At 39.2% G+C, this 14,756-nt stretch overlaps 1 protein-coding gene across 3 annotated transcripts in view; it reads left to right on the top strand.

The window, feature by feature from the left end:
- Positions 1-14,756, top strand: part of esyt2a (extended synaptotagmin-like protein 2a) — a 52,491-nt gene that overhangs the window by 26,319 nt on the left and 11,416 nt on the right. For all 3 annotated transcript variants that reach the window (XM_031754371.2, XM_031754369.2, XM_031754372.2), the window contains exons 8-14: positions 6,274-6,329; positions 10,534-10,654; positions 10,804-10,980; positions 11,697-11,779; positions 12,621-12,669; positions 13,277-13,366; positions 13,475-13,570. In XM_031754371.2, coding sequence (XP_031610231.2) covers positions 6,274-6,329; positions 10,534-10,654; positions 10,804-10,980; positions 11,697-11,779; positions 12,621-12,669; positions 13,277-13,366; positions 13,475-13,570 — 672 coding nt within the window. The remainder of the gene's footprint in view (positions 1-6,273; positions 6,330-10,533; positions 10,655-10,803; positions 10,981-11,696; positions 11,780-12,620; positions 12,670-13,276; positions 13,367-13,474; positions 13,571-14,756) is intronic.

Raw genomic sequence — 14,756 nt, 5'->3', positions numbered from 1 at the left:
TACTTTGAATGAATCAAATTTACACTACTGGGCTCTTTTGAGCACAAGTAAAAATCACTGATGTGTTTCTCTGCTATGAGAATGTAAATGTGCTAGAAAGTGTGGGTAGTGATTAAGGTTAGGCGACGTGTAAAAAAATTTTCCAACCAACAATCATCAGTTGTCCAATAACCGACGATAGGCGATATATTAGCGCAGTGGTAATTATGCATGGACTGATTTGCAAGTTTAGAATTTATAAGTTTTGTTTGAAAGGAATATTTTACCTTCTTTTCTTGTTTATTTCAGTATTAATAAAGCTACTTTTTGGATATTTTTTATAAAAAAAATTTTAATTGAGATGCGCCAAATTGCACAAAAGACTTAACATTACCTCAGAGATTTATTTTTTATGTTCGCTGGAAGAGATATTTTGATTTTTAACTTACTTTTTGTTTAATTTTGTATTTGTTGTTTGATCGAGTGTGTAAAACACAGAAACACTGGACCAGCCTGTAAACACGGTTATAGTGGAAAAAAGAAGCCCGTTTCTCCTTGTTTCCCTCCCCACCATTGTGTTTTTTGTTTTTTGTTTTTTTATTTAACTAAAATGTTTTTGTTTTTTTTCTGAACATAGCCTACTGCCTTTCTTTCTTTCTGTTATATGTATGAGTGCATGTGTTGCTGCTGCATCTGGGCGCACTCTGCAGAGGGTGCATTTGTTTGCAGCTGGAAGAGGGTGCCGTTAAAACAGCACTATTAATTTTTTTTCCATTGACTGCTTTGCTTAGCTTCAACCAACATTACTAGCAAACTTACTCATGGGCAAATAAATAAATAAATCGCTTTTGTAAAAACGATCGGTGAAGGGCTCAGCCTATCATCGATAGTCGATGTATTCGTCCAATCACCCAACCTTAGTAGTGATGCTGTCCTTAGTTTTTTGTAGCGCAAGAAACTGAGCGACGTTGTATTCTTCATCTTTTTTTTTAATACCCAAAATAACAGCTTAGCAGCGTCCACACAGTAAGTTGTGGTTAGTAAGACACCATCTTACGATCAGATGAAAATAAGGGCAGCTGTTTCTCACACTTCACACAAACACCTCACTGAAGAAACGTGAAGAAACTTTTTCAGTCCGAAGCTGATACCGTGGCTTTGGGTGTCTGCCAACATAAACTATCTGATCCAAAACCAGTGTCGGAAAAATAAGCTGAATTCCTCATTTTAAAGAGGAGACAGGGAGTATTTCTTATTTCTGTAATGCTGTGTCTGTCAGTAATCATCCATCCATAAGTTCCTTCCACTTGCCCAATCTGGCCTGTGCAGCGTTTACCCAGAGTGGAGATTAGGTCATCTGTAATCAGATTTAACTTGTTTAAAATTAAATGAACACACAGAAATTAGTTCAATAACTATGCTTACTGAATGTGTATTTATTTGGTAATGAACAAAAAAACAATTGGAACATGATAAATGCAGTAAAGAAAGCATATAATTTGAATTCACTTGAATTATTTGTGCTAATTTTGTTTCATGTTGGTGTCTCTGCATTGCTGACATTTATGGTGGCACAAGTTTTGTTTTCTCTATTTTCAGTTTCACTCATAGAGAAACTGAAAACACTTCCACTGTTCATGTGGAGTGGAGCAGAAAGGAGGCTGATGTAATGAAGATACTTTTAATTGAGTCGATGGCAACCGATGATATTAATGCAAAACAACCTGTCCAACAGGTTATGAAGCCAAAATAGCAAAGAAAAGAGAGTGAGAGAGAGGAAGGGAGAAGCCAGCGAGGATCAACATAAACTACTGCAAACACGCTAAACACACGGATGGCACAGCAAGCATGAAACTACTCCAAACTGCAGACACGCAGAAACAAATGAAAGCTTTTCAATATCCAGTCCAGATTTTGTGCATTCATAAAATAAAGATAAACGAGTAACCTTCCACTTACACTACGCTGAAGGTTTCACTCAGAGTGAAACCTACAGCCTGATGCCTGCATAGAAACCCACAAACAGCATTTGGATGACACTCAAATCAGTTGTGGTGTGAAAATGAACTATAATGAAATAACCTCATCAGCCAGTGCAGAGAGCAGTTTAGCATGTTTGCAGACTGTGTCTATACTTTGATTTTCAAAATAAAAAAACACCACTGAATCTTTTGTTCTTTTTTTTGTGATTTCATTCATTTCTAATGTGTTCTTTGAAATCCCCCAGCTGCTTCGATCTTTTCCTGTGCCAGCCTGGCAGAGCAGTGTTGTGGTCCACCATGATCTACATAGAGAGCTAACTAGGCCACAGAAAGACATGCGTTGCTGTAAATCGTTTGTCTCTTATGGTAATAACTCTCAAAAGAAGAAAAGACGCACACCTTTGAAGTCTTATTAGGTGTATAATTTGTGATATTTAATGCATTTATTGCTTGATTCAGTTTTACGTTAGTAAAGCGTAGTATTGTTGCTTTTATTATGACTCATTTCCTGTTATATGTATGTATGTATGTCTTACTCTGTGCTAGAATTTTCTCACGTCAGTTTTCCCTCATTGCTACTCGTCTGCTTCCATTGTATCAATGTTAGCCAACATTTCACATTTTAATCCTATTTTATAATCTTTTTCACAGTTTCTTAATAAGAGAGATAAGATAAGATAAGACTTTATTAATCCCTCGGGTGGGTTCCTCTGGGAAATTCGGTTTCCAAAAGCACAACACCGACAGAAGTTACAGAGCGTGAGCAGAATATTATATATATACACATATATAAATACAGAGACGTATATAAATAAAATATATGAAAGGGATAAATAGAATAAATAGGAATAAGAATACAAGGGAATTGCACATTTCAAGTATTGAAGTCTATTGCACCGTTGACTATTAACAAAAAGTATTGCACAGTGAAGAGGCACTACAGCTTAGTTGTTCCCCCCTCCTTTGTCCTCCCTTTTCCCCTCCCTCTCCCCTCCAGAGAGGAGTTAAACAGTCTGATGGCGTGTGGGACAAAGGAGTTTTTAAGTCTGATGGTTTTTGTCTTTGGGAGAAGCAACCTGTCACTGAACAGACTCCTCTGGTTGTTTATGGCCGTGTGCAGAGGATGCCCAGCATTGTCCATATAATGTCCAGCAATTTTTTTAGTGTCCTTTTCTCTGCCACTGACACCAGAGTGTCCAGCTTCATGCCGACCACAGAGCCAGCCTTCCTGATCAGTTTTTCCAGCCTGGATGAGTCCTTCTTTGCTGTGCTGCTCCCCCAGCACACCACAGCATGAAAAGTACTCCAGTCCACCGACTGGTAAAACATCCTCAGGAACTTCCTGCAGATGTCAAAAGACCTCAGCCTCCTGAGGAAGTACAGTCGGCTTTGGGCTTTTTTATATAGGTGCTCTGTGTTGCATGACCAGTCCAGTTTGTTGTCCACCCACAGCCCGAGGTACTTGTGCATTGTCCTGCGAGCTGTGCAATGCAGTGCAGTTGTGTGATAGTGAACACTAACTATCAGTCAGCTGATTGTCGCCCCGAAAAACTGAGGACAGAGACTGGTTCTTCCCCTAAATTTAACTTGTTACTCTATGAAAAATCAGGTTTCTAGATCAGTGGTTTCCAAATGATGCGCCTTGATTAAATTCCAGGTGTGCGATGGGATTGTGTAACAACCCTATCATGTAACTGCTACGTCTCTGAGGTCAGCTGATGGATGTTTGTAGTACCTATGTCCAGATTAAGAACTAAAGAGGCTTGTTTTGGAGGTTGTGGGTCCGAGTTAGAACTTGGATCTGTTGTACTTGAAGTCTTTAGACACTGTTGATACCTTTAAGAAGAAACTCGTGATCCTGCCTGTTCACGTCTCCTTTATGTAATTTGATCTGTTTATTCAGTTTTAATTAAAAGTGCTACACAGATACATTTTAGAGCGCAGCAGTTGTAAATTAATGGATTCATTTACTGTTTGTATTTTTTTTTTTCATGATGGATGGATCAGAGTCCTCCTGGAACTGGACAGCAAACAACAGGAGTAAATTTAGGCCGTAATGAGATTCACAGTGTCTGCATTAATGTTTTGGTAGGGTGTGGCATCCAGATCATTATTTGGTATTAAAGAGACCAAAGTGTGCCATCACATAAGTCCATTACAGCTGCTCCACCTCTACCTGTCGAGTCTTGAGCTGTCCAGCTTTGGTAAGCCTGTGCTCGCTGCAGCCTTGAATGTCTGTTCCTGGATGACGGGTTAAACTCCAACATATCTTCTGCTCTTTTATTGCATCCATCTTGACGTCTGATGTTACTGATGTTGTGTGAGGACATTTTCCTTTTTATCGAGGTTATCATTAGTAATGACATCTTGACACCCCTCTCTAACCAACCATCATAACAACAGATTCATTCCCATCTGTCTAACTAAAGCTGACTTGTATGACCTGCTGCATGATTTGAGGATTAGATCATTACATGAATAAGCAGGCATGTGAGTGTACACACACAAGTACTACCACTGGCTTCATAGTTCCTACCTTTACTTGGGCGTGTCAGGAATGTGGGGTTAGAATCGAAGAGGTTAATTACTTCAGTTAAAGTTCCAGTACAAAAGCCTCATAACTGGGTTAGAAATCCATGTTGAGCTCTCTTTCTGAATTGAGAGTCCTGGTTAACGCCCTTTGTGAGTCTCTTGTGGAATCAGTTGGTGTATGACGAGAACATGTTCCCGCCTGCATGTTGGGTTTCATCACGGGAGCACGCTAGCAACCTGCTGTGTCATTAAAAACACATTAAATAGCACCGCCTTCGATAAAGTTTCTGTTTGCATTATTCGCTCTGTTGTTTCTGTGCAGCTGACCGGCTCATATTTACCAGATTATCTTAAATAAGATAAGAAAGTTTTGTAGTGTAAATAGTGGTAATTACTGTTCCGTACAATCAGTCTGACTCATCTGAAACTTTCATGCATTTTTATCCCCCATCATAGAAAAACACTAGCATACAAACACCATGTTAGGCTAACAACTGACATATATGGTTTTGTCTAAACGTCCCACATGTAAACACACTGCTTGAACTTCCTGTTGTGCAGATGCTATCTGTGTCCGTATAATTTTCTGGATAAAAATGACTAGTAACTGTGACATTAGCAGTAATACACCTTCAAACAGTGCAACATGTTCCTGAGACATTTACAGCAAGTGACATTTACTACACAGTCTATCGTACCCAGGTTAGATCTGTGCAGAAGATAGTCTGGCCTCTCTGGCTCAGTCGGCAGCAGTTCATTCCTGACTGTTGGAAATGGCTAAAAAGCAGAAACATAAGGATTTAAACCAGCTTGACTGTTTGTTTTGTGGTAATGAGTAAGAGGAAGTTCACTGTTTGTCAGGAGTTTGTCAGGAGTTTACTGTTAAGTGTTCTGATGAAATTGGATTTCTTTTATTAGCCTTTATAATGTAGACTTAATGTCTTGCAGCTAATTATTTGTTAGTATAAAGTAATGCCCGCAGTCAGTGCTGTTTGCATTTACACGGGAAGCATCCGTATCGATTATATCGACTGAATTCAGAGCTCGGCTCTTGGCCGTTCCCATCTGTGTTTTGCTGACTCAGTGAGGAGCTGTTAATATGCAGGAGAAGATCTCAGAGAGACTCTTTATTATTTCACCGTCTGCATCGAGCTGCTTCGGGCTGCTGCCTTGTCACACATTTGATTTGGCAGTTTTACACCAGATGCCCTTCCTGATGTGACCCCCCCTCCCCAGGGGGATATGTCTCTCCAGCTGGAGTCAAACTAGCGACCTATCAAGCGTTATCTACTGCACTCTGGAAGCACATGCTTTCAACATCTGGCTTCAACATCTGTATGAAATGGAAAATAAAAGTATCCCGTTAAGAATTGTCATATAGTTGAAAATTGTCTGGTTTATTATTTGGAGAAAAAAGAATAAGTCTGTGGTTTTGCTGAGATTATATTTGGGTATTGACTCATTCACATTTTCAAATTTTATTAAAATGTTAACATTTACTATGGCACAAAAAGCTTTTTTTTAAAAGCAGTATAAAATGCGAGTGCAGAGGGAATTTTTAATCATATTTCCTGAAAATCCTCCGACTTGCCGATCTCTGAAACCTTCAAAAATCCAGTCTAAAAATGTAATATCTTTCTCTGTCATCGCATTTTCATCAGAAAGCATTGAAGTTTTAAAAATACCAATTGGCCTTTTGCTGTTTTCTCATCTTCTTCTAATTTTTTTTTAGTAAATCTAAATAATAAAGTCTAAATTGTAGTATTTGTCTGTTTTTCAGTTGCTGGACATCAATTGGACTGGGCTCACAAATATGTTGGACATTCCTGGTGTCAAGTAAGTACCTGCAGATAATTATTTATAAATAAAATCTGCTGTGTGATTTATGAGGATGTCATGCATTGTTACAGGCTGGATTGACAATTATTTGCATTACGAAAGCAGGAGACATTCTTTAAGTTCGGTTCAGTTTCAACAAAGAGACCGGCATCCCCACACTGCAGCCAAGGGTTTGTTATGGGAGAACAAGACGGCTAAAGTCAAATAGAGAAGTTTGGTCTTCTGATTGAATTTTTTCAAAAGTGGTGACTGTCACAGGCAGTGATGAATCATAGAGGAATAACTGCTGTCCCAATGAGCCATCGTAACACCGTGACTGCATGTTTGAGGCTATTTGTTTCACATAAACTGTGTCATGTTGGAGTTAATCTCTCTCTCACGCACACACATGCAAACACGCACCTACCGTTCTCTTCCTGTTGGAGGCGTTGTCACCCACCGTGATACCAGAGTGTTTTGTGTCGCGCTCATGCTGCTGTGGAAGTTGTTGAGCATGATAAATATTTCATTCTGGTTTTAATGATCTGTAAACCTTAATTCCTCGTCTCATATAAAAACCAGATGTGCATTATTATGACATATTGTGAGAATCGCTGGGCACATTATTTGAGATGATTTAGAGTCCATGAGTTCCAGTTGGATGCTGTGGGAGTCGAGAGCACCTAATCTGTAAGAATGTAGTGAGTGACAGAGAGAGGCTTACCCACCTTTAATAAAACCCAGTTGCTTTGTACTGCTGTGTTTTGTTAAATTTTGTGAGAAGACTTGTTTTCCTTTTTGGTTTCCGTTCACGAATATTTTCCTTATTCTGCTGAGCTCATGGAAATATTAATTGACCTGGACATGACACAAAGATTGCAGCTTGCTGCCAGCTGCAGCAACTGCAAACTATTAGTGTTTAACAAAAAAACAGGAGAAATCAGACCCTGAATGACTTACAGGGTCAGTTATTAGTTCCTTTAGAGTTGGATTGTTTATTAAAATAGCTGTGAAAACTCTTAATTTGTGGGGGAAAAGACACAAATTAGAAATGTAATTTGGGCAATTCAAAGCAAACTGCTTTTTATGGGAAATAAAAAGTCTTGTAACACATAATTTTTTATTTAGTATTCATTACATATTCATGATTTCTCTTTTCCCAGCTGCCTGCAAGTATGAGCTGACACAACATTAAAGTCGGGCTGAACTAAGATCACTTAATTTTTCATCAGAAAATATCTCGCTTCCGATAAGTTTCACCACGTTACAGTTTTGGAAGCTCAAACATGCCGAACACTCGCAATCATGTTAAAGAGGCGATCACAGCGGATCACAGCGGACACAGCCAGAGCAGGCTCTCGGGCTCTGATGCTCAAACTATTACGTTAACCGCAGGATCACAGAATGGATTATAACCATTCATTTACCCTCTAAGTGTTGATGTTTTTAGCTGTGTTATTATGAAAGGAGACCCGCCACAGACAGAGATGGGACGTTGGTTGGATTTGTGGGAAGATTTTCCAGACAGGAATTCTTTTTTTCATCTTTAGGGACACGGAGCAGTCTTTGGTCTCTAAGCTTTAAGTCTTTTATTCCATTTTAAAGGGAGCGAATGTGTTTGCCAGATCCAGCTGTGTGGTAATTTGTTCCCTTGGTTGAGTGAAACAGATTGTTCAGCAGAAAAAGACACTGAAAGCTTTATCACTACATGTGCTTCATTTTATGGCTTTGTCTTTTATGCCTACAATAACTTAACTTCAGACAAGACCTTCAAGTTGTCGCTTTAATTAACTCGTCTGCCAAAGTCGATGATACGTGATGAAACGTGATGTCAAAAGTGTCTCTGGTGCATTACGAGGTTATAAGATTTTATTTTCTCCTGCAAAGTCAAAATGTGCAAACCTTAGATAAAAGTAATTGTCAAAACTTCTTATTTTAACTAACAATTTGTATTTTTTACAAGAGAGTAATCATCCTAAATCTTAATAAGGTTAATGTTAGTGAATTTTACAGCCTGTGAGCTTCCTGCACTTTGTGCTTTTACCTTTTGCAGCGGTGGCGAGAGCTCAGCTGAAAGCAAAGGCACATTAACATGCTTCATGTTTGTACAAATGTGAGCTGACACACTGAGGTTAATGTAATAAGCTAACATGCGACTAATAACCGTGATCAGTGATGCAGGTTATTAACCACTTCAGGTTAGTATTTAACCAGGCTTACACAAGGCTTTTCTGGTGTTTCTACCACTTTTACGAGAACGGCATTAAGAGTTATTTTGACATTTTTGACTTGTGAAGACTACAAATATAAAACCACGTAGTGTTGGCAGAGAAACAGACAGCAGAGTCCAGCCCAGACGCTAAGACCTGAGCTCTAATTGTCTCGCGCTAACGTTGTGGTGTGTTTGCTAGATAGCGTTTAAAGCATCTTCTGATAGTACGTCTTCCAGGCTCTTGCTCTTGTCCGACGGTGTTGCCTTTTAACATCACTGTGCTATTAAACGTAAGTGTACAGTAAAGTGTATATGAAGGGCTGATAGGAGCCTTTATGCTCTTGATGATTTGATGCTTGTGCAGCACTTTTCTGTCACACAGTGTCAGAGGTGTGAGAGTGTCTCACAGTCTGCTTCAGAGAGCCCAGACTTTATAAGAGTCCATCCAGTTGTTGTTGTTGTTGTTGTTGTTGTGTGATGTCAGTCTGCACCAAAGTGGGGATTTTTCCCTTTAAGTTCTTGAAGTTTCCTTCATTTAAAGCCCTTATCAGAGCAACAACTCCCTGCCCTGGCTGCTGTTAGCACACTGCTAGCTGTGTTGCTACTCCTTTATAGGCGTGCTGCTGCTGGCTGGTGGTTTACTATTTGTTGTCAGCAGAGAAACGCTCTGCGGTTTCTAAATAACTCCACCCTGTGAAATGTAGCTATCCTTGTTCAGCAAGTTCAAAGAAAATGTGTGTTTGTGTGTGCACATGTGTGTGTGTGCGTGTGTGTGTGGTGATTGAGCTACAGACCTGCGATAGCCCCACCCACCTCTTCCTGTGCGTGAGGGCACTCATATTTCCTCACTGAGTATTTGCATTTAGCCCCGAAACAGTAGGAAAACCTGAGGTCACCCCTAGCTGCTTCCTTTTTGAATAGCAGCATTAATGCCACCACACACACACACACACACACACACACACACACACACACACACACACACAATGTTCAGTCTAATACCAAACCGAGCTCCTTTTATAGGGTTGATGGGATGTGTTGAAACCTCATTGAGTGTTTTAAGCATGGGCCTGGCAGCAGAATTGCACCACTTAATCTCATCTGGAGGCAGTTATGTAGTTAAGCAAGCAGCTCAGGAATCAGCGTGTCGACACTAAAATCAAGTTTGCGCTGATGTGAAATGCCAGAGTAAAGCTGACCCAGAATCAGCTGCTCCAGAGGATTAAGTCATTCCTTCTGAAAGCAGCCGATGCTGTTCTTACACAGGATGCTGCTGCCACCTAGAGGAAAGAGGTCAAATATCAAAGGATGAGCCATACACGGTATTTAGTTTGCTGTCAAACAGAGATCATTTTGGATTAATACAGAGGAGCTGATTGAACTTTTACTATTCAGAAATTCAACAACAACATGATTCCTCCCAGAAACGGTGTCTTGATTACTCCGCTCATAGAACAGCTTTACCTGCAAAGAAAAGCAGTGTTTATGCTGCACAGGAAAGATGGTTGTTTGTCTTTTATTTATTTATTAGCGTTTTTGTCAGTTTGGGTCCAAATTGTGAATCTGAGGGTTATTTCCATGCATCGTTCAGAATTTGTTATTTATAAGTCAGCGAGTCGTGTGCTTGTTGTGGGTGTGGCTCCGATATGTGACTAACTATATGGTCACCTGACTCCGTCACATATACTTAGACATACCACAGTACTGAATCTGTATCCCATGTCACTGTGCATAAACAACAGCTGGGATTTACTGCTGTCTCGGTATACTTGTTGGCTGTTTTCAGTCTGGATGAGTAAAGATTTGTTTTTCAGCCACTAATCATCATGTGAATGCATTGCAGGAACCAGAGAGAAGCATGACTAAGCACACCTAAGTATGCACAGGGCCTCGCTTTGCATAGCTGGAGATTTTAACACAATATAACGTCAGTTTTAATGATTTCTTACATTTGTTCTTCATCTCCCGCCCCTCCCTCTCTCCTTCTCTCACCGTCCATCACTCTGTCAGTGGGTTATGTGACAATCTACTGCAGGACATCATCTACAGCTACCTGGTGCTGCCAAACCGCATCGACATCCCGCTAGTGTCAGAGGCCCAGATGGCTAGACTGCGCTTTCCCATTCCCAAGGTAACACAATGCAGCAAAGTAAATTATAGCTGTTAAAAACTATAAATTTAAATCAGTTAAATAGGTGAATAAATCTGTAATTTGGATGATTTCCTCAATGGCTGAGTGGATGCCCTCAAAAGCTCTGATAATAATTTTTCTGTCCTCAGTGCGTCCTGAGAATCCACTTCATCGAGGCTCAGGAACTGCTGCGTAAGGACAAGTTCCTGGGAGGGCTGGTCAAAGGGAAGTCGGATCCGTATGGAGTCATCAAGATTGGGACGGATCTCTTTCAGAGCAAAGTCATCCACGACACCGTAAACCCAAAGTGGAACGAAGTTTATGAGGTAAGCTTGATAGGACGCTGCACAGAGTCACTGGTGACAAGATTAGAGTCCAATATTGTCCATCTTTATTTTGTATTGTATCGTAACATATAACAGTATTTAATATCTCCTGATTCTGTTGAGTTTTTGATTAACAAAGTTAATATAATGGGTGCACATTTTTGGCTAAGAAAGCTGTTTTCACTGTATTTTACACGTCATGCAGCCCTAACTGCACCATTAAAATACACAAACATGTAACATATAGTGACAAGATTTAATATTTATTTTTTACATTTTAAAGAAACTAAAAATGAAGACTAAATGATGGGTTGTTTTTTTTTGTTCCACGCTTTAATATTTTGAACCAAAGTCCAAAAAAGAGACCAAAGATAAATCTGTCCGTGAGTTTTTATTTTTTTAGGATGTGATTTAGACATTTATCATGTTCATCTGGTTTGATTTGCGAGCCACCAAAACATATTTTATTTATTTGATCCCTTCCCTTTGTCTTTGTTGAAGAGGTGAATGAGCAAGATGTTTCTCCTGACAGCAGGAAATTAGTAACTTCATCTAATTGGATGTAATCTATTGTCTTGTTTTTATCTGGCACCAGCAGCGGACCTGCTCAGTACAAACTCAAAGTCAATGTGTTCCCATCCAGTCTGCAGCCACGCCTTCTCATTTGTGTGTATTGTGTGTGCAGTATGTAGTAATGCCAGTTTGTTTATTTTCAGGCCTTGGTGTATGACCACTCAGGGAGCAGTATGGAGATTGAACTGTTCGATGAAGACCCTGATCAGGACGACTTTCTGGGAAGGTAACGCTGCTTCTTAGGCTGGATTTTAGCTGAGTCACAGAAGACTGTTGTTTTAATATGACAGTGATTTTCAGCTCTCATCCTGCACTTATTGTTTTACTTTTCTAATTACGTGCTGGTTAAATAATTATTCATCTATCAAGTGAAATGCAAAAACAAATTCTTCTTTAGTGGCTGTGCTGCTTTTTTCTGTTTTTGTAACATTTTTTTAAAAAGTATTTTTGTTATTTTTAAGGATGTCAACTTGGCTTGGAGAAAGACTAATGTTTAGACATTTCCAGCTTTTTTTACTTTAGTATTAAGTTGATGACTGGCTTTATAAATTGAAAGACACAATTCATATTTAAAGAAAACTTTCCTGTGTTGGATAAATCTTACGAGTGTTTTTCTCACTAATTTATACTGTTTACTGTTTGATGTGATTCGTAACAGGTTTTCATCAGAGGACGAGGCCTCGGAAAGCAATCGCAGCTTTCAAGCCGAATCCTTGGTGGCGTTTAATGAAAGCAGCACTGCGTGTCTGAATTTCATTTCCCACCAGACTTCATTATTGCGCAGCGTCACGACACAGTCTGTCGTGTGCTGTGATGAGTCAGCGTCATTCTGAAACCTCTGTGAAAATTTAATCAACAGAAGGCAAAAATAAGGAAACTTCATCCGCAGCTTATATTTATAACTAATTCATTTTTTCCCTGTAAAAAATCCAAACACCCAGACAATCTTTGATAAATGTGAATTGCTGTTATTATTTAGGGGCGTTGGGCAAAATAAGACATTTGAGGATATTGCACAGGGATTTTAAATTTTATTTATTCAAATTCTTCCTAATTTGTTTTTCCAGTCTTGTAATCGACATGGCCGAGCTCCAGAAGGAACAGAAGGTCGATGAGGTGTGTGCTGCATTCAATGCTTTTGGCACGCTGCTGGTTTAAAGTAACATTTCAGTCGTTTAATGATCCAGTTGCAATTTTATTCACTTATCACATTATACTTTAATGCTGTTTGCTCGTTGCTGCACATACAAGTAGAAACTCTTGGATTTTTCTTTGCACTTTGTAATAAAATTATGTTTTTGTAAGTTTCAGTAGGACCCTGATGGACAGACAGATGATGTCATTTGTTGTGTTTTTGTTTGCTTGGCATTATCTGACGTCACAATAGCCAATCAAACTTAGTGATTTCAAACAAATAGATTGAACTAGTGAATTTAAGTTACACTATTTTTTTAATTTAGAATTATTTTTATAACTTGCATCATTTTAAATAATTCAACAAAAAGTAAATGAGTGATGATATTTGCTGTAATTACAATTTTGCTCTTCCTGAAATATAAAGAAGAACCTAGTTTGTCTTCTTATGAACTGAATCTATTATACAAAAAAATGTTTTTGATAAATATTAATGAAGAAAAGACAAAATCATGGATTTTACCTTTATTTTTTCAACTGTTTCATTTGTTCTAGTGTGAGAATTAACAAAAACTTTTCTTCACTTCAGTGGTTTCCATTGGAAGAAGTGGCTACAGGGAAGTTACACCTCAAACTGGAGTGGCTGTCTCTGTTGTCCACCCCTGAAAGGCTGGACCAGGTACAGTCACCAGGCGGAGCTTAAATCCAGCACTCCATTTACATTTTTAAACTCGCTATGTGAGATGTTGTCTTGCTTTGTTGGAACTTTAACTCTTTTTCCTCACAGGTGCTGTCGAACGTCAGAGCAGATCGCAGTCAAGCCAGTGACGGCCTCTCGTCTGCGGTGCTCATTGTCTTCCTGGATTCGGCCAGAAACCTTCCGGTGAGTCGACCCGGCCGAACGTCGCATTCGTGACCGGCAGCAGCATTTATTTACACAAACAGAAATTAAAACCTAAATACGTGTTAATGTATAGAGCTGAAAGACGAGGATGATTATGTTGATATAGCTGCTCTGTTCATTGATCTAAGTGTGTTGAAGCTCAATGAACCAGTGTTTGCAGTGTTTGCTGAGCTCTTTGTTCTTCACTGGGATTTTGTTTTTTCTGCAGACTCTGAGATCAGTTTTATTTTTAACTTTGCCTGTATCACTTCGGTCTCTTGCTTCTCTTGCTACTTCTTTCTTGTTCTTCTCTCTGTAGTAATATCTGTTGTAATAACCTTTTAGCTTTTCATATTTTTTGCAAGCATACAAGTAAAAATCAATCTCTGAAAAGTTATCAGGCACAAAGATGAAGATTAAAAATTGCTTTGGAAGAGAAAAATTGTCTTTAAGTCAGAAGAGAAGAAGTGCAGCTCAGTACTGACTTCATCTCCAAAGCTTAGCAAAGAGTCTGAGATGGATGATTTATAATATGCGGCCTTTACTGAAGATCTCCATAAAAAAAAAAATAATTAAACTACATTTTATATTCTAAATATATTCAGCATATTTTCCTAATGTGGTAGTTTTACTTTGTCGTCTTACACAAAGAATACAGTTTCACATTCCCTGTACGGTGGAAACATACTTGAACTAAAACAGTTCTGTTTGTTCACTCGTTGTTGTTTGTGGCAGGTGGTAAAAAGCTAACTCTGTTAAGAACTGTTAGTTTCTGATTTCTGTAGCACAGACCTGACCTTCCTCTTTTCAGCCTCCTCTTCTCTGCTTTTCCTCTCTCTTCCTCACCTCCTCTTCCCTCTGAAGAGTGTCTTCGAGGGGAACTTGGGCTCTGGCTACTTAAAAGAGAGGCGCGCGGCGGGCCTCGTGTTTTGCGAGAACACGGCTTCTCTCTATCGGAGCTTATTTGTGAGTCCGCTGGCAGTTTTCTGCATCCTGCAGTGTGAGAATGGCATGATTAGAGAGCTTCCTTGTTTGTTTGTTTAAAAGAAGAAAAGATTGCCTGATGAGCATGGATCCCTATGTGTGCTTGGGTTAGATTCCCTAATATAATTATTGTTTGTTAAATTGTTGTTGATTGGTTTGACTGATTCCAAAGCTGAGGAACACGAGAAAAAGGTTTGGCTGG

Source organism: Oreochromis aureus, linkage group 18 (assembly GCF_013358895.1).
Source record: "Oreochromis aureus strain Israel breed Guangdong linkage group 18, ZZ_aureus, whole genome shotgun sequence".
In the NCBI taxonomy this organism is placed as follows: domain Eukaryota; kingdom Metazoa; phylum Chordata; class Actinopteri; order Cichliformes; family Cichlidae; genus Oreochromis; species Oreochromis aureus.
This window is presented reverse-complemented; position numbering and strand designations above follow the sequence as displayed.